The sequence below is a fragment of the Ambystoma mexicanum genome, chromosome 1p (assembly GCF_040938575.1).
Source record: "Ambystoma mexicanum isolate Mex_15411 chromosome 1p, UKY_AmexF1_1, whole genome shotgun sequence".
Taxonomy (NCBI): Eukaryota; Metazoa; Chordata; class Amphibia; order Caudata; family Ambystomatidae; genus Ambystoma; species Ambystoma mexicanum.
In genome coordinates, this window is record NC_090921.1 from 1,296,215,334 (window position 1) to 1,296,241,856 (window position 26,523).

The 26,523-nt window shown below is 45.5% G+C and overlaps 1 protein-coding gene across 7 annotated transcripts in view; it reads right to left on the reverse strand.

The window, feature by feature from the left end:
- The window catches only part of PPFIA3 (PTPRF interacting protein alpha 3), an 841,741-nt gene that overhangs the window by 117,066 nt on the left and 698,152 nt on the right, over positions 1-26,523 (reverse strand). For all 7 annotated transcript variants that reach the window (XM_069605740.1, XM_069605757.1, XM_069605735.1 and 4 more), the window contains one exon: positions 996-1,171. In XM_069605740.1, coding sequence (XP_069461841.1) covers positions 996-1,171 — 176 coding nt within the window. The remainder of the gene's footprint in view (positions 1-995; positions 1,172-26,523) is intronic.

The window sequence follows — 26,523 nt, forward strand, 5'->3', positions numbered from 1 at the left end:
TTGATGTCAGAGGGACTGGTGGCTTTGCAAAGTCCTATTCCAAGTTCCCACCAGGAGTTATATATCACAAGCTCTTCGTAGGTAAAGTGACATTTTCCATAGACTGTCCCTGTAATCTTGTGGCGTTTCTGATAATGCTTGGTTAAGAGGAGTTATCTTAAAGGTGGCAACTAGGGGTGGTTAAGAAAGGTTCTTCATGCTTTACTATGGGGCTATAAAGTAGAGCATATTTTTCTTGTTGAAATTCTGATTCAAGAGGGATGTAACATGGAGAGTAGCAATGCTGAATGCCTCCTTCCCAGGTACAGCCGGGTCACGTGGGTTATGTTTGACCTTCGCATTACAGTGTCTTAACTATTACAAAGTATGAACTACTATGATAACATGTCTCGACATGTGCTAAGATGTACAAACCTTTTTCCAAAAGTCTACAGCTTTGTATTTTATCGGTTGTTCTGGATGTGGGCATTACCCACATCCCTCCAAAGGTCTGAAGCATGCTGCTAGCAAAATAAGACCCTAAGAAACATTTACTTTATAAATAATAAGCCAGTGCTTTATATTTAGAAGAGGAGCAAAAAGCCAAAAAGCACCAAGCCCGTTTACCCTCTGAGAGTCCAGCGGAGTTACCAATAAGTGAAAAAAGTAGTAATCAGGGCCACTGCTTGGCCAGTTTGAAAGAGGACATCTGGCCCTAAAAAGAGCTGGAGAGTAATCTTTCAAACAATTAGCCATTTCTTTTACACCCCATGGTCTGGAGGTGACAAGTTTGGAACTAAAATAAATCAGATTATGTGCTACATAAATTTATACACATCAATAAGCCTCTCTTGAATCCCCAATCCCACAGCTCTAAAGGCCTAGCTCCTGAAACAAGCATTACATCCCTCCTACCTAACCAAAAAGACCTTCCCATCCCATCTACTGGCAGATATCGATAAATTAAGGAAAGGTTTGCAAGCCAATTTGCAAAACAAATATACAAATACAAATACCTGTGAAAGCTATCCACCATTTTGAGTTGTCCACGGAGCTCCTTCTTGTTCAGGTGATCCAGCATCCGAGCATCGACCAGGGATTCCATGAAGTAGCTGCGATACTGGGGGAGCCCCAGGCTGGGGAGCCAATCGTTTCCCACCCATTCATGGTTCATGTCGCCATAGGCCAGGATCTGCAAAGAGGGAGGCAAATAAGAGAGGCAAGTCCTCTTGTGCACAAAGCTAGCAACTGACCAGACCCGCTCTAGAGGGATGACGACCGAACACAGAATGTATCGAGTACTGCATATTAAAAGACGAGGAAAAGCAAACCTACTGCACAGGAAGCTGCTACTTTAGCTTGGCAGTAAACACCTTCAGCATGAGGATTGGTGGTTCCTTTGGCTTGGTAAGGGTTCAATATCAATTAAAGGGAACACCTGATGTGAAAGAGTGGATTTTGCAATGCAACGCTTAGATTGGCATGGTGATGCGCCCATTCTGGGAAATAAATGATCAATAGAAGATGTTCCTCTACATATAACCATTCGGGGACAAATGTCAGAGCAGAACTCTTGCATGTTCAGGATCTGAAGGCAGATAAGGAGCACCAGGACCAGTGAAGTCCATGGACCTACAAACTGAAAACTGCTGACCGCTGCAGAGCCCCATACATGGCTCTCCCATGGACGATCCTCTATAGGACCATGCTAAACCCCCACTGCTAGGCAGTACCACTCACTAAATCGACCCCCCACCAATGGAGGTTGATGCGTGTGTGGCCACCAATGCCACAAGCAGTCGGTCCTGGGGAGAAGAAATGCCTCTGGCATGTAGTGATCAGCCTAGGTAAAATGTTGCTTGGAGCCCCATTTAAAGGCAATATTCTGGAGTTTAAGCTACACTCTTGGGGTTGAGACGCTGGTGAAATTGTTTTCCTTGCAAAGGTCTCCCGAAGGTTTTTGTTCTCTCTGAATCGTTAAATATCTGAAACACTAAATATATCACTTTCAGAGACTGTAGATGGGTGAATGCTTTCCATACACAAAGTATTATAAATCCTCTACAAAGAATACTGCAATGTCACCCTTCTGCCAATATCCTGTTCTGTCATTTTGTATGCTTGCACCTTTTCTGGCAGAAATAGCGCAATTATCAGTACCATCATGTCAAATGTTGATAAGTGAGGACCTAGCAACTGTAAAACTAATAAATCTGCCTTCTGTTTTACAAATTGTTTTAGATGCCAAAATTAAGGTACATATTGTAGCTCATCAAGAAAGACTAGGACTATTTAGCCTATCGCTACTTTAATTTAGGAAGGATTGATATTGTTCAAAGTACGGGTGTACTTCATATCATATATAGTATAAAGTCATATGTCGAATAGTTTGTTGAAGACGAATATAAAGCTTAATAGTTGTTTTATTAACTAAATCATGTTCCAAATCTGATAAACACCTTTTTTTAAACAAATGAAGGCACTACTCTAAATGTGTTCCCATGTTTTGTTTATTTCTCCTCATTTTAAATTGACATATTACCGAAAGCATACGAGCCAGAAAAGGGTAACACAAATGTAGGTAGAGAATGTATGGAAAAATGTTGCATAGGCCAAACCAGTGCGACTCATAGTAGGTTTCAATAAATAAAAAGGATATTGCAATTTGAAATTGCCATTGTGAATCACACACACACACAAATTCCTTTCGACTTGCAGGTTAGTTTAGGAGGAACACGAGTTTCAAACCTTCCTTGCAGCTCACATAGAAATATACACATGGTTGCGGTCTGCTTGAGTAGGACATAGGTAGAAGGTATATGTAAGGAGATTCCCATCTCATTTCTATCCTCATACACCAAATGTGAGTGAGTATTGTCTAAGGGAGGTGGATGGGGTTGAAGAAGGGGTAATCACATTTAGTTTGACATGTGACTGAATCTGCCCAAACCCTACAGCCCTAAAAAGGCACCTGACTGTTGGGCAGTCCTTCAATTCCACCACATCCCAATCTACGTCCACTTACACCACCAGCATTCCACCACACTAGAGGATGCAAGTTCTCTTTGGCTTACTGTACACACATACATTATCTCTCTTACTCTAATTTTCTCACTCCACATTTTGCACTTACTGACATGAAACTGACTCATCCCTAGCCCTATTGATATAGAAAAGGCAGCCTGCTTTATGGGAGGTCCACCAATTCCTAAACATCCTGCCCATCTATTAATTTCAACAAAGGAGCATAGTTCTATTTATGTCACATACAGAGTCCTCACACCTATCTCTCTATCCTCCCGCTGTCAGACTGGCCACATGGAAACTCGAGAGATTTCACTACTTGTGAATTTTTAAAGTTTCTCCATAGGCATTTGCCATATGAACAAACCATGCTCACCTCTCACTCACCCTCTCAAGTACAAAGACGTGCAATTTAGCGTGTCAATTAATTAGGAAGGCTGTTTGACAATGTTTAATCACATTTAATTTTGCAATCTTCACTCTGTTTCCCTGTCTGAGTTGTTCAATTTCATCCAAACAAGAAGACAAAGTATTCAGCAGGAGCCAAATAGCGAAAAACTATTTGGCCGTAGACAAATAACTTGTTTTCAGTTGGTATGTGATGTACTACTTACTCTAAACCAACATTCGGCACATCCCTAGTTTAAAGTATTTTTTAATTTTTGATTTAGATCCTGAAAATAAGGTGGGTGTTATGTATACCAACTTTCAAAGATATTAAAGATTGTTGCAGGACGAAGACTAAAGGTGAAGGCACATTTTAAATTGATTACATTACAGGGAAGGCTTTAGGTGTGTTGGTAGCAAAATGCAAAACTGAGTGCGGACGAATACAGCCAGGTACAGAGTCCAAGAATAAGACTGCCTTTTTAAGAATATATATATACATATATATATATATATATATATATAAAAATAAAACTGGATTGGGTTGACTAGCAAACAGGGTGCGCTCATTTTACAGGAGGACCTGAAGATCGTTTGAAAATGCGAAGCCAAAAGGTGATGGCTGGAAGGTTTTGAACCAATCATAACCACGGGCACAGCTCTGGTAAAACCTCCAGACCATTGTTCTTCAGCCTGCTAAGCCATTACAGAAAGGGAAAACATCATATGCACATCAGGCTTGCTCCCACCCCAAAAGGGGCAGTCCAGCCCTAAATGCTGGTTACATCCTGCACGAGACAACAAGCATCCCCAGACATGTTTCAGCTTCATTGGGCGTCATCATTGAGGGGTAGCGTGGGTCTCTAGGTCCGGCAAGCTCGGGCCCAGGTCTGGGCATGCCCGTCCCACTCGGGGTGACTAAAGCGAAACCAAAAAGTGATGCCTGGAAAGTTTGGAATCAATCATAATGGTGGACACTCACAGACCATAGTTTTTCAGCCTGCTAAGCCATTACAGAAGGGGAAAGACCATATGCAAATCAGGCTTGGTCCCACCTCAAAAGGGGCAGTCGAGCCCGAACTGCCAGGTCACACCTCTTCTGCACAAGACCTTAAGCAGTTGAAAATGGACAGTCTTACAACGTGAAATGACCCCTTCTCTGAAAGCAAAGAACATGAAACTGTACATGTTGAGATATCTTCACCTGCACCTGGTGGGCTTACCAGACGCCCCCGATTCAGAGAAGAACCTGACAGACAGGGTCCTCAAAATACTCAATATGTTTTTTTAGACAAAACGGGCCAAAGCTATGGACCTGGACTGCAGCATATTATTTTGGTTATGTAAAACCGAGTTGGAGAGAAAAAAAACCCTTATAGCAGAAATTGGAAACAGGGAAATTAGTGTTTGAGAGAACCACTCTCTACCCAGCCTATCCTCAAGAGGTGGTGGAGAAAAGGAAGGCCTTCAAAGAAGACAAGTCCTTGGCCCGGGAGAAGAATATACGTGTTATTTGGTGAAGCCTGCAACACTGGAGATTGACAATGAAACAAGTAGCTCAGAAAATCCACATGTACAGACTCCAGGACTGAATTGGGATCCACTGCAGTACTGTTTAATTTCAATGTATGTTCTTCATACGGGCATGACAGTTTAGTGTTCACATCCATGTCTGTTAAACTGTTCTGTCATGTTATGTCTGGATAATTCATGTTGTTAATATTCCATCTTTATTTAATTGATTATTCCTCTGTCAGAGTTGTAAAATGCAGTTTGAATTACCGGATTAAATAAAAAAATGTTTTGTGTTCCCCTGCTCAAGCTTTTTTCTCTCGGGTCTCTGGGGGTCCGCATGCAGATAAACAGGAAATTAACAGGTTACCATTGGGTGCCCAACATATTGAGGTGTTTTCATCGATTGGGAAGTTTGACGTCAGTAGTAGGTGTAGACCGGATTTAAGATGAGTAAAGATGCCGAGCCCGGCTGGCTAAGCACCGCAGACACATGGTCATATGTGAGTGAATGTATCCTACGCACTGATTAGGATATTTTTTTTTGTTGGATCTAATAATTTATCTTATAGAGGATGTTGTGGACGTGCAGCGATGGTGTTGGGGTCTCATTGTGTAGGTGTGGCGGGCTGGCTGCTATGCGGAGCTGTGTGCTGTTGGTCCTGGACCAGAGCTGCGGGGCGGTCGGTTACCTTGTTGCCTTTGCGCGGCAGGGCTTTGGTGCCGGTGAGTCTTCCACTAATGTGCTTCTACTTGATGTGCCGTCTTTGGTGGCACGTGCCCAAGTTGGTTCAATGGCTGATTGTACCAACAGAGTGCTAATAGAGGCGGATGCTGCTGCTAGCATTTGGCGTTGCATAGACCCTGGGACGGATTTGAAGTCATGTTGGCACACATGGCTACATCAGCAATGCTGGTACAGAACTGTCTTTCACTGGTCATATTGTAATCAATAGGATTACAGTAAAATTAAGGTGTGGATAACTATCGACAATAAACCCAGGTTGTTGGGGCTGAAATATCCAAGCTGTCCGTGCTGTTCCCTTTGCCCAGGGATTATACATTATAGATTCTGTCTTTACAAAGTGAAGGCTGTATGCCGGGGATTATAGCAAACTTTATACATCAGGGAATTCATGTGATAGATGGGGACCGGATGATGTCTGTGTAGACAGATTGTGCCGAAATGCGGCACGTGATGTAACCAGCTGCTATGGTGGATGTTTGCCAGAGTGGATGGATTCTGACGTGCTACATTCATGCTTCCGATCGAAGATTTGCTAGGCGTTAAGTCAGCTGTTTCATTCCAACTGTCTTTAATTTGCTACCTCTGAACCCAACTGTTCTCTCTATAGGTGTTCCCATGTAGGTTTTGCGTGTCCTAGCAGGGGACAATTAATGGAACATAGAGAATGGGGGAATGTTTAATATTGTCTGCACATTTCACAAGATGCATACACCTTTACTGGTGGCAGCGTTGATTGAATGTAAAACATTGATATATACGATGTCAGAACCATACTTAGTGTTCTCTCTGTGTCTTTGTCCTGGTCTTTGGTGTGTTACATGTCTGGCTGGATGAATAAGGCTGTTACAATGTCTAGTTCCAGTGATCAAAGTTTGAAAGTGATTTCTCGGAACGTTAATGGTGTAAACACAAATAAGCGAAAAAGAGTCGTCCTGGAACATCTCAATGGATTAAAAGCTGATGTGGCCCTTCTACTAGAAACCTTACTATAATATATATATATATATATATATATATATATATATATATATATATATATAGCCGTTCTACTAGAAACCTTACTATATATATATAAATATATATATATAATACATTACTCGTATTTCTGATGCTTGTATCTGCTTAGATTCACATGCTGTGCATAGGCCGACATCTAGTGGAAGCTGCAGAGTATTAGTTTGTTTTTCGAAACTCGAAAATGGGCGTCGACACAGGGCGTGCCAGCAATACTAGTGTGACGTCCACTGTACCCATGATCCCTCACGCGTGCATGGCCCTCAGATTGTATTTTTTCTGACACGAGGTAGCATGAGGAGTAGCGCGAGTACAGATTATCCAAGCAGATAGATAGATAAGACTCCAAGCATCCATGCGCCTTCTCTCCGAGGGGAGGAAGGGCGGGCACATGTGAATCTAAGCAGATACAAGCATCAGAAATACGATTACGGTGAGTAATGTATCCCTTCTGAGGCTTGTGGAATCTGCTTAGATCACATGCTGTGCATAGATTAGCGAGCAGTTTTAGAAGAAGGAGGTGGGATTCGAGAAGGGTCATGAGCGAACAGGTGTCTTAGAACCGCTTGTCCCACTTGAGTATCTGTCTTGGAATGAGTGTCAATGAAGTAGTGCTGAGTAAAAGTGTGAAGATAGCTCCATGTAGCTGCTTTGCAAATGGTGTTAAGGGGTACATTTGCAATGAAAGCCAGAGTGGCCCCAATGTCTCTTGTAGAGTGGACTCTTGGCGTAAGAAAGGGAGTAACATAGCTATATACAACTGACTACCCATTTGGAGATGGCACCTTTAGAGACGCAATCTCCTTCTCTGCCTGTAGCTACGGAGACAAACAGTTGGTCTGTTTTTCTTAGCGGCCTGGTCTTGTCTACATAGTAGAGGACCGCTCTTCGCACATCTAGCGTGTGTAGTTTCACCTCAGCAGAGCTTTTGGGTTCTTGGAAGAAGGCAGGATGCTCAATGGACTGGTTAACGTGGAATTTAGAAATTAACTTCGGTGAGAACCTAGGGTGTGTACGTAGAACCAGTTTATCCTTATGAACGGTAAAGAAAGGATCCTGCACTGACAGAGCCTGAATTTCACTGACCCTTCTTATGGATGTAATGGCTACTAAGAAGGCAGTCTTATAGGTCAGGTGTTTGAGACTGGCTTTATGCGTGGGTTCAAAGGGTGGACCCATGAGCTTAGGAAGCACCACATTAAGGTCCCATCCAGGTGGTGGGTTTGAAATTGGACGGTGCGGTCTCTTTACCCCTTCCATGAAGGCTTTAACCACTGGTACTTTCCACCACGAAACTCTGTTGTGGGAGGTGGTGTAGGCTGACAGCGCCGCCAGGTGTACCTTGAGTGAATTAAATACCAACCCTGCATCCAGCAGGTGGAGCATGTAGGTGACAATATTGGAAGCAGTGCAATCAACGGGGCTGATTCGATTATTCTGGCACCAAATAACGAATCTCTTCCATTTATCAAAATAACTGTGCCTCGTGGTTGGTTTCCTAGATTTTTTTAGGGTCCATGCACCTCTGTGGTAAGTTGAGATGTCCAAACTCTATGACTTCAGGAGCCATGCTGCCAAGTTCATTGAGCTGGGTTGAGGATGCACTGTTTGACCTTGGTGCTGGGATAGTAGGTTGTGCCAGCACGGGAGTCTGATGGGTTTGCATGCTGCTAGTCTGCGCAGGTGTGGGAACCACGGTTGTCTCGCCCACATGGGAGCAACTAGGATGAGAGTCATCGATTCCCTGTGCATCTTGTTGACCACCTTCCTCATGAGAGGAGTTGGTGGAAAAGCATAGGCAAACATCCCTGACCAGTTCATCCACAGGGTGTTCCCCCTGGAGTCTGGTTGGGGGAACCTGGATGCGAATCCTGGGCATTGTCTGTTTTCGCTTGTGGCGAATAGGTCTACAGTGGGGAAACCCCACTGTGAGAAGAGATCTTCTACGATTTCTCTGTGTAGACACCATTTGTGTTCTTCTGGGAGGGGATCGATGCTCAAAGCGTCTGCTAGTGAATTGAGATCCCCTGGAACATGTTGAGATGACAGGTAAATGTTCCATCTGAGTGCCAATGTCCACATTTTCTGGGCAAGCCTGGACAGATGGCGAACAAGTCCCTCCCTCTTCGTTTATGTAAAACATTGCTGCTGTACTGTCTGTTAAGATCTGTACCGACAGGTTCAACAGGTGGGGTTCGAACGCTCGAAGCGCTCTGAAGACAGCCAGAAGCTCTAGAAGATTGATATGATTCTTGGGCACTGTGTGAGACCACAGACCCTGAGCTGTGTGGTGAAGGAGGTGTGCTCCCTACCCTGACAGGGACGCATCTGTAGTGACTACAGCTTGTATCTCCGGATCGTAAAAGGGTTTCCCTTTTGACAGGTTCTCTCTTGTCCACCAGTGAAGACTTTGTACAAGTGCTGGCGAAACGACCACTAGACCGTCCCACTGACCACTTGCCTGAGACCACTGTTTGGCCAACCATTCTTGCATGGATCGCATGCGCAGGCGCGCGTGGGGTACCAGGTAAATACATGACGCCATCATGCCTAGCAAACGCATCGCTTTGCGCACCCTTCTTATCTGGCGACCGGACTGATATTGAGGAATTTGCAGTAGTATATTCCGAATTCTTTCCTCTGATGGAAAGGCCAACGCCTCTTGAGTGTTTAGGACAGCTCCAAGGAACTGTTTGGAGGTGCTTGGCACCATGCTTGATTTTTTCTCGTTGATAGAGAAACCCAATTCGAAGAGGAGGTTGATGGTTCTTTGGCTGTTGGGTCTGCAAATTACCGGGGTTTCTTCCGTGATGAGCCAGTCGTCCAGGTAAGGGTACACTGGGATTGCCTCTCTGCGTAGGTGTGCTGCTGCCACCGCCAGTACCTTGGTGAATACACTTGGAGCCGAGGCTATACCGAAGGGCAGCACCTTGAACTGGTAGTGCTGACTGTCCACCTTGAAGCGCAAGAATCTTCTGTGCGCTGGGAACATGGAAATATGAAAAAAGGCATCTTTCATGTCCAATGTTGCCAAGTAATCCACCCTTTTTAGGAGGGGGATTACTTCTTGGAGAGTAGTTTGTTTGTTTGTTTATTTATATTGCGCAACCAGACCCAAGGGAATACGGGCGCGAAGACAAAAAGAGGGTTGTTCAACTTAGGTTACATGTTGCAGATAATCATGAAATACAGCTAATTGTTACAATGCTGTAAACATGTAGTGTCAAAGAATCATGAAAGTATGTACAGTAGATTTACAAAAAATGCAGGAATGACAGATAAATAGAACCGAACAAATATACATAACATCCCAAATGAGCTTGGGTTACACATTGTGGTCTTTTAGCCATTGGACAAGTTTGGATCTGAATTGCTGGTAGGGGAGATCTTCCCTTAGATCAATTGGAAGGGAGTGCCACAGTTGTGCCGCTTTGACATCAAAGCTACTCCCGCCAGATTTGGTACGTTTAAATCTGGGTACTAGCAGTAGGTTGGAGTTGGCTTTCCGTAAGGGGCGGGAGGCTGTCTGTCTGGTGAATCTGTCTATGAGGTATTGTGGGGCTGCCTGGTTAAGGCATTTATGTGTGAGGGAGGCTGTTTTGAGGCGGATTTTGTCTTTAGTAGAGAGCTAGTTGGTGGATCTCCTAAGGTCTAATATGTGGGCATTTTTCGGGAACTTTAGGGCGGCTCCTAGAGCGTTATTTTGCAATGTTTGAATTTTGGAGGTGATGTATTGATTACTGCCTATGTAGAGGGCGTTGCAGTAATCTAGTTTTGAGAGGATTAGTGCTCTTGCTATAGTGAAGCAGTTATTAGGTGAAAGGAAAGGCTTGGCTGCTCTAATTAGCTTGCAGGTATAAGAGGTGGCTGAGGCCATGGAATTCACTTGTTTGCCAAAGGTAAGCGTGGAGTCTATATAAAAACTAAGCGTTTTAACCACTTTAGCTACAGTGATGGTGTTATTATCAATTATGAAGGAGTCGTATTTAATGCCCAGTTTTTTTTAAATTGGAGGAGGTGCCTAGAATGAGGAGTTCGATTTTGTCATCATTCAGGCATAGACCGTGAGCGGCCATCCATGCCTGGATGATGAGGTAGACTCTGTTCACAAAGACCAAATCCTTGTCATAATCTCCCGTCAACGGGATGAGGATCTGAGTATCGTCTGCATAGTTGGTGTAGGTGATACCAAGACCGTCTAGATCATCGAAAAGGGGCTTTGTGAAAATATTATAGAGGGTGGGCGATACGCAAGATCCTTAGGGTATGCCGCAAGTAATGGGTGCGGGGTCAGCGGCTGCTAGGGGAGAGAAGACGCACATAGTCCTGTTGTCCAGGAAAGACTGGATCCATGCGACGGCTTCCTGGGAGAAGCAGGCTACCGTGCTCAGATGATTGCATAATATTGCATGGTCAACCAAATCGAATGCGGCAGACGGGTCCAGTAGTAGTAAGAGTGAGGTCGTGCCATTATCTCTTAGTAAATCTATTTGTGCTTTAAGGTCTAGGAGTGCGGTCTCGGTGCCATGACGTGGTCTGAAACCGGACTGTCGGACTCCTAGGAGGTGGTTTATTTCCAGGTGGTGTTGAATTTTTTGGTAGGCCACTTTGTCTAGGATTTTCAATAGGAACGGTACAGTAGTTATAGGGCGGTAATTGGTTGGAATGGAGGGGTCCAAGGTTTGCTTTTAGAGAAGGGGTAGAACCCAGGAATGTTTCAGGTTGCTAGGTATGGTACCTGATGTGAAAGAGGCGTTTATGAGGTTGGTAATAAAAGGTAGTCATGCAAAATTTTTGGGGCTTGACATACTTGTTTGCAGGGCGTAAATCTAATACGGGGCGCATTGTGAAATCTTTTTTTGGCACAAGGAAGTAAGTTGAATAGATACCCTTGTTTACCTGGTTGCCCGGGACGAGTTCTATCGCGTCCTCTGCGAGAAGATTGATGATCTCCTCGAGGAGGATCTTCTGGTGGTCCAGTGAATGTATTCTTTGACGTGGAGGGTGGTTGCGGGGGCGCTCTAGCAGTTCGATGCAGTATCCTTCGGACACTGTGGACAGCACCCATCTGTCCGATGTGACCCCTTCCCATGCTTGGGTGAAGTTGGAAATGCGCCCTCCTACTGGGGATGCACAGGAAGGGATCCTGAGCAGAGCGTCACTGCTTTGCGGGAGGCATACCGCCGCCTCTGCCGGGACTGCCTTTACCTCTATCTCTACCACGGGCCCTCTTGTTACCTCTGCCGTAACTCTGGGTAGTCTGCTGGTTGCCAGCCCATGATGTACCATGTCCCTGTGAATAGTTGGAGCACCTCTGGGAATTCTGTCGACGTGAGCGACGAAAATTACCATTCCCTCTGATTCGTGCGCTTATTCGTTAATTGTCCCATGGACTTTAGAGTAACGTACTCGTCTTTGGCAGTTTTTAATGCGTCCTCTACCGCTTTGCCAAACCGGACATTAGGTTCAACCGGCATGTCAATAAGGGTTGCCTGTGTCTTGGGTTTAAACCCTGATTGTCTTAGCCAGGCGTGCCTCTTAATGACAGTGCTCTCTGCTATGAGCCGGCCTGCATTATCTGCAGCGTCAAAGGTTGTCTTGAGGATGCAACCGGACACGGCTCTACCCTCCGACACGATCTGGGCCAACTGACCCTTTAATGGTTCGGGTGCGGAGTCAATGAGAGCAGCTACCTGCTCCCACTGGTGGCAGTTATAGCTTGCCAGCAGAGTGGTGGTGTTGGCAGTTCTCGCTTGGTAAGCGAAGTGGAGGCTACCTTCCTTCCCAACCCATAAATTCTTTTGCTTTCCTTGTCTGGAGGAGCCTCGGATGAAGACAGCGGTGTTCCTGCTCTTTCTGGTGTTGGTAATTACTAAGGTGTTGGGTTTCAGTTGACCCCTTATGTAAAGAGGATCTGATTGAGCAGCCCTAAACATCTTCTCAATTCTGGGGTTTACAGCCCTTGTGAGATTTGGATTAAGAAGGGAAGGATCTATTCTACGTTGGATAGATTTGAGAATAGGAATGGGTTGAGCAATGGGTTTCTGGTCTCCCACTAGCTCCTCTGCAAAGTCTCTCTCCTCTGGTGTTGATGCGGAAGTGTTCTGCCGCTCTAGTTTAGACCTCATTTAGCAGGGGCTGGTTATCTACTGGAGAGTCGGTAACCTGAGGTTCTTTGTCAACGGGAGAGTCTATATTGTAGACTTCTGCAACATCTTCCTCCTCCCCATCCTGGCTCTCGTCATCTCCATAATAATCTACCCCCGTCTGGTCGTCCAACAATTGTAAGTCTAGATCCTCAGAAAACTGTTGTGGATCCTCACTATAATGCTGATAAGGCTTTATATAGTAAGGGTCTGAAATTAGGCCCTGAGTTGGAGTGTCAAACTGAGGTTTTTTTAATAGGGGGAGGAGCGTCCTTGGATCCTGAAGGAGTAGTGCTGTCTGGAGTGTAAGAGAGGAAATGTTCTGGGTTCTTAGAGTAGAAATCAGCCAGGGAGGACATTTTGCTCATTACCCTATCTATGTCATCACTACTCCATTTCTTGGAGCTGGGGATGACAACCTCCTGGGAAGGTTCCCATCCTGTTCCCCTACCGTGAGGAGAGGGAGGAATAGGTTTGGTTTTAGGTGTAGAGGCAGGGGTCTTGGAACTCTCCTTATCTGAAGCTCTATGAGTGTCTTTATGTGTTTGTGGTGCAGAAGTAGAGTGTACTGTCTTTCTGCTGTTTCCCCCCTTCCCCATGGGTCGAAGAGTGTTTTCCTGAAGTTTTCACTCTAAGCTTTTCGACGCCTGGCGTCAAAATTATGGGGAGGTCTCTTTCTCTCTCGAGTGTGCATGTCGGGACTCGGAAGCAGAAGCCGAACGGGCTGCCGGAGCCGACTTCTGGTGTGCGGGCTGAGGGTGGAGGTCCGAATCGTCTTCCGACGACCGTACCTCTGTGAGTTGGGGAAGCGAGGCACTTTTGGCAACTGTGGACGGTTGCCTTGTGTCGTGAGGTGATCTCGACCTGGAACGCTCAGAGGACACCGATTCTGTGGACCGCTCTGTACGTGCTTCCTTTTTCCGAGAACTTGACACGCGGGTCGAGTCTCGTTTGGGATCAGTGTGTTTAGGTGTAGTAGTGATGTTAGCGCACGTGTCGCTGGGTGTAGTCCCCATAACTGCCCTGCCGGACAATGCTCCGGGGTAGGGACTAGCACTTGGGTGTCTTTCGATGCCCCTGTGCCCTCACTGTCTGAAAAGGCCGTGTCGCTGCAGTCACTGAAGGCACCCACCGCTTCCATGGCCTTGAGCTGCCTGGCGTGGTGGGCCCAACGCTTAGTGGAGCGGTCCTTGAGCGTTTTTGCTTTAAAAAGCTTACACGCTTTGCAGTTCGCCTCGGGGTGGTCCCTCGGCAAGCAAAGATTACAGGTGGCGTGCTTGTCAACCTAAGGGTACTTGCGGTTGCACTTGGGGCAAAATTTAAATGGAGTACCCTCCATATGCACCTTGTGGCAGCAGGCTTGTGTGTGTAGGACATAATAAGAGTGTAGAGTATGTTACCACCCCCCACTCTCCCTACTTGAGGGCAGAGGCCAGAGGCCTTCCGAGGCCCAAAGTCCGTCGAGCAGCTCTCGACGGTTGTCTGTTCTTCGGACCGGCGTCGATCTTCGATGTCTTCGACGTGGGAGTGGAAGACCGGCAAATTAATATTGATTTTTATCATCAAAATGGCTGAAAGTGACTATGTAGCAACTGCAACAAACGAAAAAAGACACTGGTGCAGAAGAAATATCTGTTGAACAAGTTGCTTAATGAGAGGGTGGACAGACTCCTGTTAGGACAAGATGCAGTTACTACAAAGGAGGAGAGAAATGCGACAGACTACTGGCTTATCACCTAAGGATTTAGAAGAGTGACAGAAGCTGTTATGCTCACCACGTTCCCACAGGGGCGTAGATCGAATCCGGACAGCTGCGGCCTCCACCAGCGTGAAGCGTAGGGCAGAGATGACCGTCTGGACGGACCCCCTCAGTCTTGTAAGCTTGACTCGTAGAAATATTCTCCTGTAGATGGAGAAAGGCATTTAGCCCCGTGGGTGTGAATGCAGACCCCCCCTCCCTGCTCCCTTTCTCCTCACTTGCCACCTCCGATATTGCCGGTCAGTGTCCTCACCTTATGTTTTTGATTGGTGACCTCTCCATTCTGCGTGGCATGCAGAGGCGCATAGATACCAGTTACTTCACTGGTTTTAGGTTTTGGGGTTCTGGACGATTATTGAGTCCGGAGTTTGCCAAGTTTTTAAAGAGTTCAAAATGTCCAAAGTTCACTCTTGCACTCCCCTGTTGATTTGCGGCGGCAAATTCTGTCTGGAGGTTGCTGGTGGCGTTCAGGTAAGAGTCTGGATTACCCAAACTATCCTGTAAAGATGCGTGAGATTAGCTCACTGTCTTTTCCTTTTTTCCTGGATGCGGCGTATTGCAGAATAAAGCCTCCGGTGATAATCAGGTAAGTCTTGTAATATAAGTGATTGTCTTTTTAGTCTCTTTAGGCTCACCTTGCTTTTTCTCGTCTTTTCCCCAGGTGTTGAAAATCACCGAAAAAGTGATGGAGGCAGCGCAGAGTCGGAGATGCTGTGGGCTGGTGAAAATGGAGCGGCGCTGCAGTTGGGATGCGACGCGTGCCGGAAGAATGTACCTTCAGGCTCGGAGTGATGCAGGATCCGAAATCAGGTGAGGAATCAGATTAAAGTCTGTAATCTAACCTCTTCTTCTATTTTCCTTTCTCTCCTAGGGGCTCCGTGTTCGAGGCGGGCGTGGCAGAAGGCTGGATGCAGGTTTGCAGACACGGTGAGCGTTACGCTGCTAAATGCAGAATAACGTGAAGCTTGTGTTGAAGATCGGGTGTGGTTTAAATAGCTTTGAAAGTAGTCCCAGGTAAGAAGTCCCTAGAACCACACCCGAGTGAAAAGTAGTCCTTGTGGAAAAATAGTCCCTCCAGGTCTCACGTTGGCCTGGATGCATGTGCAGCAGGGTCTGCCTGAGGTAAGTGATGACTATGAGCCTGGCGCCTTAGGCGCCAGGACTGAACCCAGATAGCCCCTAGCCGGGGCTTCTGAGGTTTAAACAGATGTCCGGATGCCTGCTTCTGGGGCGATTGGGCTTGGTCCAGCTGCCCGGGGGTAGGCATCATGACAGCACTCCCCCCGGCAAGGCCCCCGCTAAGGTTGTTCTTCCTATGAGCCCTGGTTTGTCTGGGAAGTTCCGATGGAATTTCTTCACTAATCGAGGTGCATGGACGTGGTCACTGGGTTCGCATGACCTTTCCTGTGGTCCGTAACCTTTACAATCGATTAAATAAAGTTTAGATTTAACCATCTTAGAGTCCAGGATATATTTTACCTCAAATACAGGTTCTCCATCTGTTAGGATGGGGTCAGGTGGCTTGGCAAATCTTGTTCCGGGTTGAACTGGTTTTAGAAGTGAAACATGGAAGACGGGATGGATCCGCATACTAGAGGGCAATTCTAATTTAACTGCTACCAGGTTGATAATATTTTTAATGGTGTAAGGCCCCAAATATCGTTCGATATAAAGTTTGAGTCCCTTTTAGGGGTATGTGTCTGGTTGCCAGCCAAACTTGGTCTCCAATCTGATAATGGGGAGTGTCACTCCTTTGCTGATCGGCATTCTTCTTGTATTTCTCCTTTGCTTTTTTCAAATGTTCAGTTGCTTCCTTAAAGGCTTGAGTAATAGTAGAATGCAGATGGGTCACTGCCTGCATTTCCAAGTGTTAGGGTGAATCAAGTCCTGAGGTTCGAGGATGATGACCATAGATGGTATAAAAGGGGCTTTGTCCGGTTCCTGAATGTACTGAGTTATTGTATGCGTATTCGGCAATCCATAATATATCCTTCCAATTGCCCTCGGTCTGATGTTGTAGAAATCGAAATAATATTATACCTCCTATCGCATTGTTTGAATGTATGTTGGCCTACGCCAAGTAGTCTAAAAACATTGTGTAAATAGATTCCGCGGCAAGGTCTTGACCTTAATGTATTGTGTAAATCGCCATCTTGGATTTAGCCGCCATTTTAGGTTCTCTTGTAGGGTGGAAGTCACCCTGAACATCAAAATGGAGGCCAAATGACATTTCGAGTGGGATTCTGGCCGTTGTGACCTCCGCACACATGAATAAGTAATATGCCTGCAGGCCACTTGTTGGGGTCGCGAACTGAGACCTTGTCCTATCACCGACCTATGTGTAAATGAACAAATCTATCAGCGAAACTGATCGAAATGCATACATTATGGGATTGACCTGGCAACGAACTCTAGGCCTGGTTCTAAGAATGGTTAACCCGCGAGGGGGTTGGCCAGAGCTGGATAAAAAGTATAAAAACCTGAGTATCCCAATGTACGGTCTCTCACACTAACACGGCAAACTACCGTTGATAGTTCGTTCTGTTACTCTGAGGGCCGAATAGCTATCCGTTTGTCAATTGACTTTTGGTAATTGTTGTATCTTTTGAATAAAGCTCTTTGTATGTTCTTTGTAACCTGTGTTGGTGTGTTTCCTTTGGGCTTCCCGGCCTCATATCAATGTTTCTGTTTCCACAGTTGGCGCCCGAATAGGGACCCTCAAGATTGATGCCGGATCATTGAAGGTTGACGCAGACTATCGAAACGGGATCGGACGGTGTGATTCTGCGAGCCTGACCGATCGAGACGCGATACCTCGGCAGCGCTGCACGATCCGATCCTTGGATGATAGTCGTGTGGTCTGACACGGCATCTTGACGAGGGTCCAATTTTGAGGCGGGCAGATTTGCCAAAACCACCAAACACAAGGTAAAATTCGTTAGGCAAGTTCTTTGGTAAACCGTACGGTCCTCCTTAGGTTTGGTCAGGTGTAGTCGTGACCCGGCTCTTAATTTAACCCTGACAATTTGAATTTGGCGTATTGTATCCGCAGACACAATTATTGAACCAGGTAACACCAATTTTTTGTGAAATGCCTGGGGAATTGTCTAGCTGCTTTAGGGCTCTGTTCCGCAGCGATCGACAATCCTTGGAATTTAGCCGCCCGGCACCACAGGAGGGGTCGCCGGCGTGTACTATGTACTGTAAGTATGGCATTGGAAGTATAGTATTTAATGATATTTGGCACAGACAGACCAGACATGCCTCCGAATTTCAGTGGCCAATCAACGGTAGTTTTGAGATCCCCCGTATTGAATACTTAGAATCGATCTTGTTAAAGAAAAAGGCTAGACCAGCAGCCTTTGACGTGTTACAGAATTGGAAGAAAGAAGCATTACAGCAGCTTAAAAGTAGGGATAAACATGCACGTCGCCATAAAACAAACGCTGAAAAAGCATTATTATATGATAAAGAAAAGCGGTCAGAATCAGTTAAAAATATGGATAGAGCCTTTTCACTCGGGATCCAGAAAATTTACCCCTCTAAAGACTTTCATGTTTCTGAGGAATTTATTGAGAAGTTATTAAATGAACGCAGGCCCGATGCTTCAGCTCCACCTCCGTATGCTCCTATTTTGGGCGCTCTGCCTATTCCTGTTGTCGCGCCTGTTGTTACTCCTGTTCCCCCTATACAACCTATTGTTCCTAGTCCTTTGGTTGTTGTTCCTCCGCCTATCGCACCGCCCCTTCCCTCTGCACCGATAGTTGCCCCTTTGTTAAATTTACCTATACCTCCGCTCCCGAGTGGCCCCGTATTGACCGAAGTCGATCCAGGTGCAGGATCAAAGATTGTGACTCGTAGTACTGTTTCTGCAGATAAGAAACAGGAATTGTTTGCATGGGCTAAGCATTGCATGGAGAAAGGTGATCAAGTTAATGTTTTTTCCACATTATCTAATTTGAATAGTTTTCCCGAGAAAAATGTTTTTATCGAAGGACTGGGGACTCATTTGTGTGTGATGTGGGGTAGATTACAAAATTCGGATCTTCCACAAGGGGTGAGACATCTGAATGCTTTGGCACTTTCGAGGGACACGGAGCAGAAAGTATATGGGCATGTTGAAAAATTGTTTGAGTTTAGGAAAGACTTCGAAAGGTCGCGAGATGAGGACGACGAAGATGATAGAATATATGTACAGACACGGTTCCTTCCGTGCCGCAGATCGACACCTGAGGAAGTACGAATTTGTACTAAAGATGCGGTTCGATGGATCTCAGATTCATCGATACCGCCAGACGAAGTGTATGAAACGTATAGTCAGTATACAGTAGAAATGCAAAGAAAGGTAATTCAGGTGATGGTACAGCACCTGCAAGAGGAATGTGTAAGGAAGAGGGTTAGTTGCCCCATAGAATTATTGGGGATTTGTAAAAGGGATTTTTCGCCCGACACTTCTACAGCTGCCTTAGCGCTCGACCTGGCTCAATTGCTTAGTAAGCGGCCGGAGGTACCTATATCTCAGTTGCCTATGAGAGAGGTTCCTCCGACCTTTGTCCCAAAAATTGAGATCCCCGCCAACGCTGGGACTGGTGCCCCCGCTCTGGATATCCCTGCACACTATGTATCACAATTTGTTCACGTCTCGTTTTCACGACAGGAAGTGAACACAATTAGACAATCAGTTCCCGATATTAGGAAAAACCCGACAGGGTTTTACAAAGAAATAGAGTCCGTTTTACAGTCCTCTGTGTTCACCTTGAGTGACATTGGCTTGTTATTCCCTGTACTCCTACCCGTAGATGTATGGAAACAGGTTCGGACAATAGACGATGTGCCGGGGTTGGGAGATACGTGGGCAAACATGATTAGAATTGATGGAGAAAGACCAGCTGGTGAGAAACCACCACAGGTAATACTTACTTTACCTGATAGGATTGTTGCTAAACTAAAAACTAATTCCAGAGAAAAGGATTATTTGGGACAAGCTTACGGCCTGTGTCCAAGGGAAAACTGAAGGCGCCACCAAATTTTTTAATAGATTCGAGCAGGTATTTTCTGACTTCAGTGGACAGGATTTAGGTACAGAGTCGGGGAAAAGGTTGTTCGTGGACAAATTTGTACGTGGATTGTTACCTGACATCCAGTCACAGATGATGTCCTCTGAGAGCGCTTGGCAGGCAAAATCTCAATCTGAGGTTTTGCACATGGCTCAGTATTATTTGAACCGTGTTAATAATGAGAAGGAAAAAATTGAAAAGAGAAAGGGAGATTTGAAAACCAAAGTATTATTACAACAAATTGTTACAAACCCCAGAGGAGGTACGACACAAACTAGAGGTCAGTACGTCCCAAAAGGAAATACTCCTTTGAGTCCTGTGAATATTAATCAATGTGCTTATTGCCGCCAGGAAGGTCATTGGCGAGCACAGTGCCCTGTCCTTCGCCAGAGGTCAAACAGTGCGTTTGGGGGTATGGGTAGACGACCTAGGGGCCGCCCTGGAGCAGGGGGCCCTGACAGAGGTCAGCTTTTACAAAATTCTCAGCAACCTTTTTCACAGGAAAATCAGACCTCGAGTATGACTCGAGAAACATATTTGATCACCCTTCTGCTGCCTACCTTTCTGAAGAGCTTCCTTTTGACGAGGCTCTGTTTCATTAGGATTGCCGGAAGCAGGGTTTGGAACCTTCGCCTATTCCCGTTAATCAGAAAGGCCCCAACGTTGAATTATTAGTAGGGAATAGGAAACACCAGTTTTTGATTGACACTGGAGCACAGAAGTTCCAAACATCCCACTGTCAGGGCAAAGAAATGTTTCCGTAGGGTTTTCTGGTATACCAACTGTCTGTCCGATTTCCGCGCCGGTATCCGTTTCTTTGGGTCCCTTTACGGACCATTGTCCTTTTCTTCTCACTTCGAACTGTGGAGAGAATTTGCTGGGGTTGAATTTGTTAAAGAAATTGAACGCAGTAATTCATTGTTCTTCGGATGGAGTACGGCTAACGGTTTCACCACAGCAACTTCCTAATTCTCAGTTCTTGATTCGACCTTTACCTCCCGAGTTCAGCATTGTCCCGGAATATTTGTGGGCGGTGGACGACAATGATGGTGGAGTGTTACAGATTGAGCCCGTTAAAATAGTTCTGAAACATGGGGTGAAACTGCCACGCATCCCGCAGTATAAAATATCAGTTGAAGGCGAACGTGCTTTGAAATGCATTGTCTCCGACTTCGTACATCGTGGGGTGATCGAAGAGATTACAGGTAGTTTGTGTAACAGTCCGATCTTGCCTGTATATAAGAAAGGCGACAATGCAATTCCATACCGGTTTATAATTGATCTTCGTGCTATTAACCGAGTGGTCGCCCCACAATTTCCAATTGTGCCTGATGTGACGACAATATTAACAATGATCCCTGCTACGGCTACGCACTTCAGCATTGTGGATTTAAAAAACGCTTTCTTTAGTATCCCTATACATAAAGAAAGCAGATATCTGTTCGCGTTCACCTTGGGGGGACGCCCATTTACATTTACAAGGGCACCTCAAGGGTATACTGAAAGTCCCAGTATTTATAGTAGAGCTTTGAAAGAGCAGCTCGACACCCTTGAATTGCCACCTACTTGCACGCTGCTTCACTATGTTGACGATTTGCTTTTGGCTGCAGACTTTGAGAGTGCCTGTAAAGAAGGCACTGTACTGCTGCTTGTTCATCTAGCTAAAAATGGTCACAAAGCTTCGCTTAAAAAATTTCAATATTGTTGTCAGGAGGTTGCCTATCTAGGCTACCTCCTGTCAAAGGAGGGGAGAAGATTGACACCTGAAAGAATAAAACACATTTCTGGCATGTCTGTTCCAAATACACAGAAGGAAGTCAGACCCCTGATAGGTATGGCTTCCTACTGTATGTTGTGGATCCCGAATTTCTCACTAGTGATAAAACCGATGTTGGCTTTGACGAAGAAGGGCATTTCTCTGCCACTGCCATGGGAATCGGAACATCAACGATCATTTGAGCTTCTCAAAACCGCGCACCGGTTCTGGGTACTCCAAATTATGACAAGGCCTTTGTGTTGTTTGTGCATGAATGTGATGGATGTGCTTTGGCTGTGTTAACAAAGGAACACGGATGGAAGAATAAGCCGTGCGGCTACTACTCCTCCGCCCTTGATCCTGTCGCATGCGCTTTGCCAAGATGTTTGCGCGCTGTCGCTGCTGCTGCCGCGTCTGTAAAACAGAGTGAGGCAATGGTCCTAGGCCATGATTTGATTTTGATGGTACCTCACTCTGTTGATATTCTATTGAACAAAACCCAAACGCAACACCTCACCTCTGCGCGGTTAACAAGGTATGAACTAATTTTGTTTGCCCCTCATATCCAAATTAAGAGGTGTTGTGTTCTTAATCCGGCTGAACTCTTACCTTTCCCGCAAAACACTGTTTGCGGTGACAAAGAATTACACGACTGCCTGTATACCACTGAACAAGAAACGAAGGGCAGGATAGATCTCATAGATACTCCTTTGGATAATGCAGAAGGGGAGCTGTTTTGCGATGGCTCCTGCTTCAAACTTTCGGATGGTACACCTACAGCTGCTTATGCAGTTACTACATTGAGTAAAGTTGTCGAAACTAAGAGAATTTCGCATAACTCTGTGCAGGCCGCAGAGATTATAGCGTTGACCCGAGCTTGTGAACTTTCCCAAGGGCATAGAGTAAATATATATACTGATAGTCAGTACGCATTTGGGGTGGCTCACAACTTTGGAAAGCTCTGGTCGGAAAGAGGGTTCCTGACCTAACATGGGACCAAGATCCAGCATGGCCCCTTGATAGTGCAATTACTTTCGGCACTCTCACTCCCTAAACAGTTAGCGATCATGAAATGTGCAGCACATCGCAAGGTCATAGATGATGTGGGCAAAGGGAACGCTTTTGCGGATTTGATAGCCAGGCAAACGGCCACAGACCTTAGCACGGACATATATGCCTCGAGGGAAATGAGAGATGCCTGCATAATGGATGAAGGTATTGGGTCTGTGCGAGATAATCAAACTGATGCCACGACAGAGGAATCTAGAAAGTGGGCTGAAGGAATGGGGAAACTGGATGACGAAGGGTGTTGGGTGGATACATCCGAAGGGAAATGGTTGCTTCCTGATTCATATGTATTGGCAATGGTTACGATGGCACACGGTCCTACGCATGTGTGTGCCCAGCAGATCACGAAAATGTTAGAACAGGTTTGGGTGAATGACAAGATTCTGGAAACTGCAAAGAGGCACGTCCAGAACTGTATGATCTGCTTACAGCACAATGTGGGGAAGGGGACAGCAACTCCAAGGGGAAGCTTTGGGCCCCCTTCTGTCCCCTTCGAGGTTCTTCACTTTGATTTTATTGAGATGGAACGATGTAATAATCTAAAATATGTTCTTGTAATTATTTGTGCCTTTAGTAAATGGGTCGAGGCTTTCCCCGTCAAAGATGCTACCGCCATGACCACTGCAAAGATTATGGTAAAAGAATTCTTTCCTCGATTTGGGCTCCCGAGGATAATCTGGTCGGATAATGGTCCTCACTTTATCGCAGCAGTGATTTTACAAATATGTGCAGCCCTATGTATTGAGAAACGATTTCATTCGGCTAGACATCCTCAAAGTGCTGGGTTGGTGGAAAGACGCAACGGTATTTTAAAGAATAAACTTGCAAAAACATGTGCTGATACCAAACTAAAATGGCCAGATGCTTTGCCTATTGTGTTATTAGCTATGCGTACCACACCTCAGACTAGAACTGGGCTTTCTCCATTTGAAGTAGTGATGGGGAGACCTGCTAACATTTGGGGTCTCCCGAAACCTAAAGCCCTGAGAGAGGTGGAAAATGTATTGCTTGTAGACTACTGTAACCAGTTAACTAAAAACCTGTATTTCATTTATCACCAGATTTACTCAGCTTTACCTGTACGGTTCACGGGCCCAGGACACGATATACAGCCCGGAAGTTGGGTCTTAGTAAAGGCCTACGAGAGGTCTTCCTGTCTCGCGCCTCGCTGGCGGGGACCCCATCAGGTGTTGTTGGTCACCAGGACAGCAGTGCGGGTGGCTGGAAAGAAGAACTGGATTCGTGCGACGCACGTCAAGAAACTTCCTCACCCGACGCCACACGTTACAGAAGAAGCAGAACCCCTCTCTGATGCTACAGTCTCTGATCTTGGAGTAGCAAACAGCGCTGTGAGTGCGTCGGAGAAGTTCTCTGAGCCTGAGGAGCTTGGGGAACAGTCCATTTCGTCTCCGCACTCTCTTGAAAAATCACTTCTGGAAAACACTGTTTCGAGCTCTGCGACTTCCGTCGCCACCGACACGTCGCTTCCCTCTGGAAGTGACGATACTTTGCTTCCGGACCAGACAATTTTGGGTACCATCAGGTACAACCTTCGACCAAGGAAATAGAACTACGGCACGAGCTTCGTGCATCTGGAAAAAAGGAAGTGATCGGAAAATTGTCTTGTTATAAGAAAGTTTTGTTGAACAAAAAGGGATTCTGCTGGCTAGGGTTGGGAAGGACTAAGCAATCACGCGACCGTAGTGTTGCCAGCAACGAACATTGGGGCCGTCGATTGAGAAACTACGATGCCTGCCACCTTCACCGCTGCTCCCCGCACTGGACTTGTAAATAAGGGGGTGACCAAATCGAACAATGAACAATGTGCCTGGGCCCCGAAAACGTACTGTTGTGTTTTGATAATGATTATTGTTATTTTTGCAACTGCTGCTGTAGGACTTTGGTATTTCGAAGAAATCTATCCTTTGAAACCTTTATTACCGACCGAGATTGTACCAACTGTTTTGACTCCCTCTGTACACCTTCACACTCTGTCCCCTAGAGACTCCCAACATAGACAAAAGTATCATAATAACACTCTGATGATAGTAATGAATGCTACTCATGCCATTTTTAATAAGAGTAATTGTTGGATTTGTACTCATTTACCGCAACATGGGAACAAGGGACTGGGATGGTATATACATCCTCTACCCTTAACGACTGCTTGCTATGCCTCTCTTAGAGCACTATTCTTTGGCCGATGGAATTATAGCATCTCAGGGAATTTTGATGGAACTAATTTAAATGATTGAGAAACGTGAATTGACTCCCCTGGAATGCTCGCTTTTCGCAAATAGAAGTAAACCTAACGTCGCTTCTATTAGGCCGTCTGACAAACTATCTCTTCCTTTTCAAACTCTGATTTCCTTTAAAATGGCTCCGATAGGCAATAAGGACGCTGTACCTCCTTCTTATTCTATAAATCATAGTCCTGACTCGGTTCCCTTCTGTGTACAGAGAAATGGCACTAGGCCAATGGGAGATTTTGAAGCTTGTAAAAACATTGTAAATTTGACTGGGGAAAACAGGCCTCTGTATGTAGGGGGGCCTGTTTATTTTGTTTGTGGTAGTTTAGCATTTCCCTGGTTGCCCAAGGATTGGCAGGGAACCTGTTATTTAGGGATATTGTTACCCGGGGTATTTGTAGCAAGTACATTAGAGATTTCTAAGGCTCGCCCGCGGCGAGACGACAACAGAGATACCCCTGGGCAAGTATTGGGGGACATAGCGAAATCAGTTGTGCCCTTTTGGGGACAAATAGCAAACTCAGAGAACATTAGGGGATTAGCAAGGGTACTCGAGAGAACGATCAACCGGACCACGGACATACTCTACAATATGACCTTAGAGCAAAAAGCAATAAGATTGGTAGCACTTCAAAATCAGATGGCATTAGATGTCATTTTGGCAGAACGAGGTGGAGTATGCAAATTAGTGGGGTCCGCTTGTTGTGTTTTCGTACCAGACTCCTCACCAACAATTTTTAAAGCAATTCAGAACTTGCATACTCTCAGTTCTGAAGTACATATCCCTGTAGGAGATTGGAACTTTAGTACTTGGTTCTGGGATTCTTTGTGATCTTGGGGATGGAAGGTGCTTTCCGTTATTCTGGTTATTTTAGGGATTCTGTTATTCCTTTGTTGCTGTTTTCAATGCCTCCCAAGTATGTGTGGAATGATAGGGGGGTGTTGTGCTCAAGCAGTGAGCGCAATAGGGCATAAAATATATACCCCAGATACAGCATCTAAAGAATTCATGTTACAAGAGGTTTTTATGAACAACCTTATGGCTATAGGCATAACAGACAATGATGCGGAATCTATGGATGATAACACATGGAGTTATTTTCAAAAGTATTAGGAATGATGTTTAGCACTTGGCATAGGCCAAAAGGAGGGTCTGTCGAAATCGAAATAATATTATACCTCCTATCGCATTGTTTGAATGTATGTTGGCCTACGCCAAGTAGTCTAAAAACATTGTGTAAATAGATTCCGCGGCAAGGTCTTGACCTTAATGTATTGTGTAAATCGCCATCTTGGATTTAGCTGCCATTTTAGGTTCTCTTGTAGGGTGGAAGTCACCCTGAACATCAAAATGGAGGCCGAATGACATTTCAAGTGGGATTTTGGCCGTTGTGACCTCCGCACACATGAATAAGTAATATGCCTGCAGGCCACTTGTTGGGGTCGCAAACTGAGACCTTGTCCTATCCCTGACCTATGTGTAAATGAACAACTGTATCAGCGAAACTGATCGAAATGCATACATTATGGGATTGACCTGGCAACGAACTCTAGGACTGGTAGAATGGTTAACCCGCGAGGGGGTTGGCCAGAGCTGGATAAAAAGTATAAAAACCTGAGTATCCCAATGTACGGTCTCTCACACTAACACGGCAAACTACTGTTGATAGTTCGTTCTGTTACTCTGAGGGCTGAATAGCTATCCGTTTGTCAATTGACTTTTGGTAATTGTTGTATCTTTTGAATAAAGCGCTTTGTATGTTCTTTGTAACCTGTGTTGGTGTGTTTCCTTTGGGCTTCCCGGCCTCATATCAATTTTTCTGT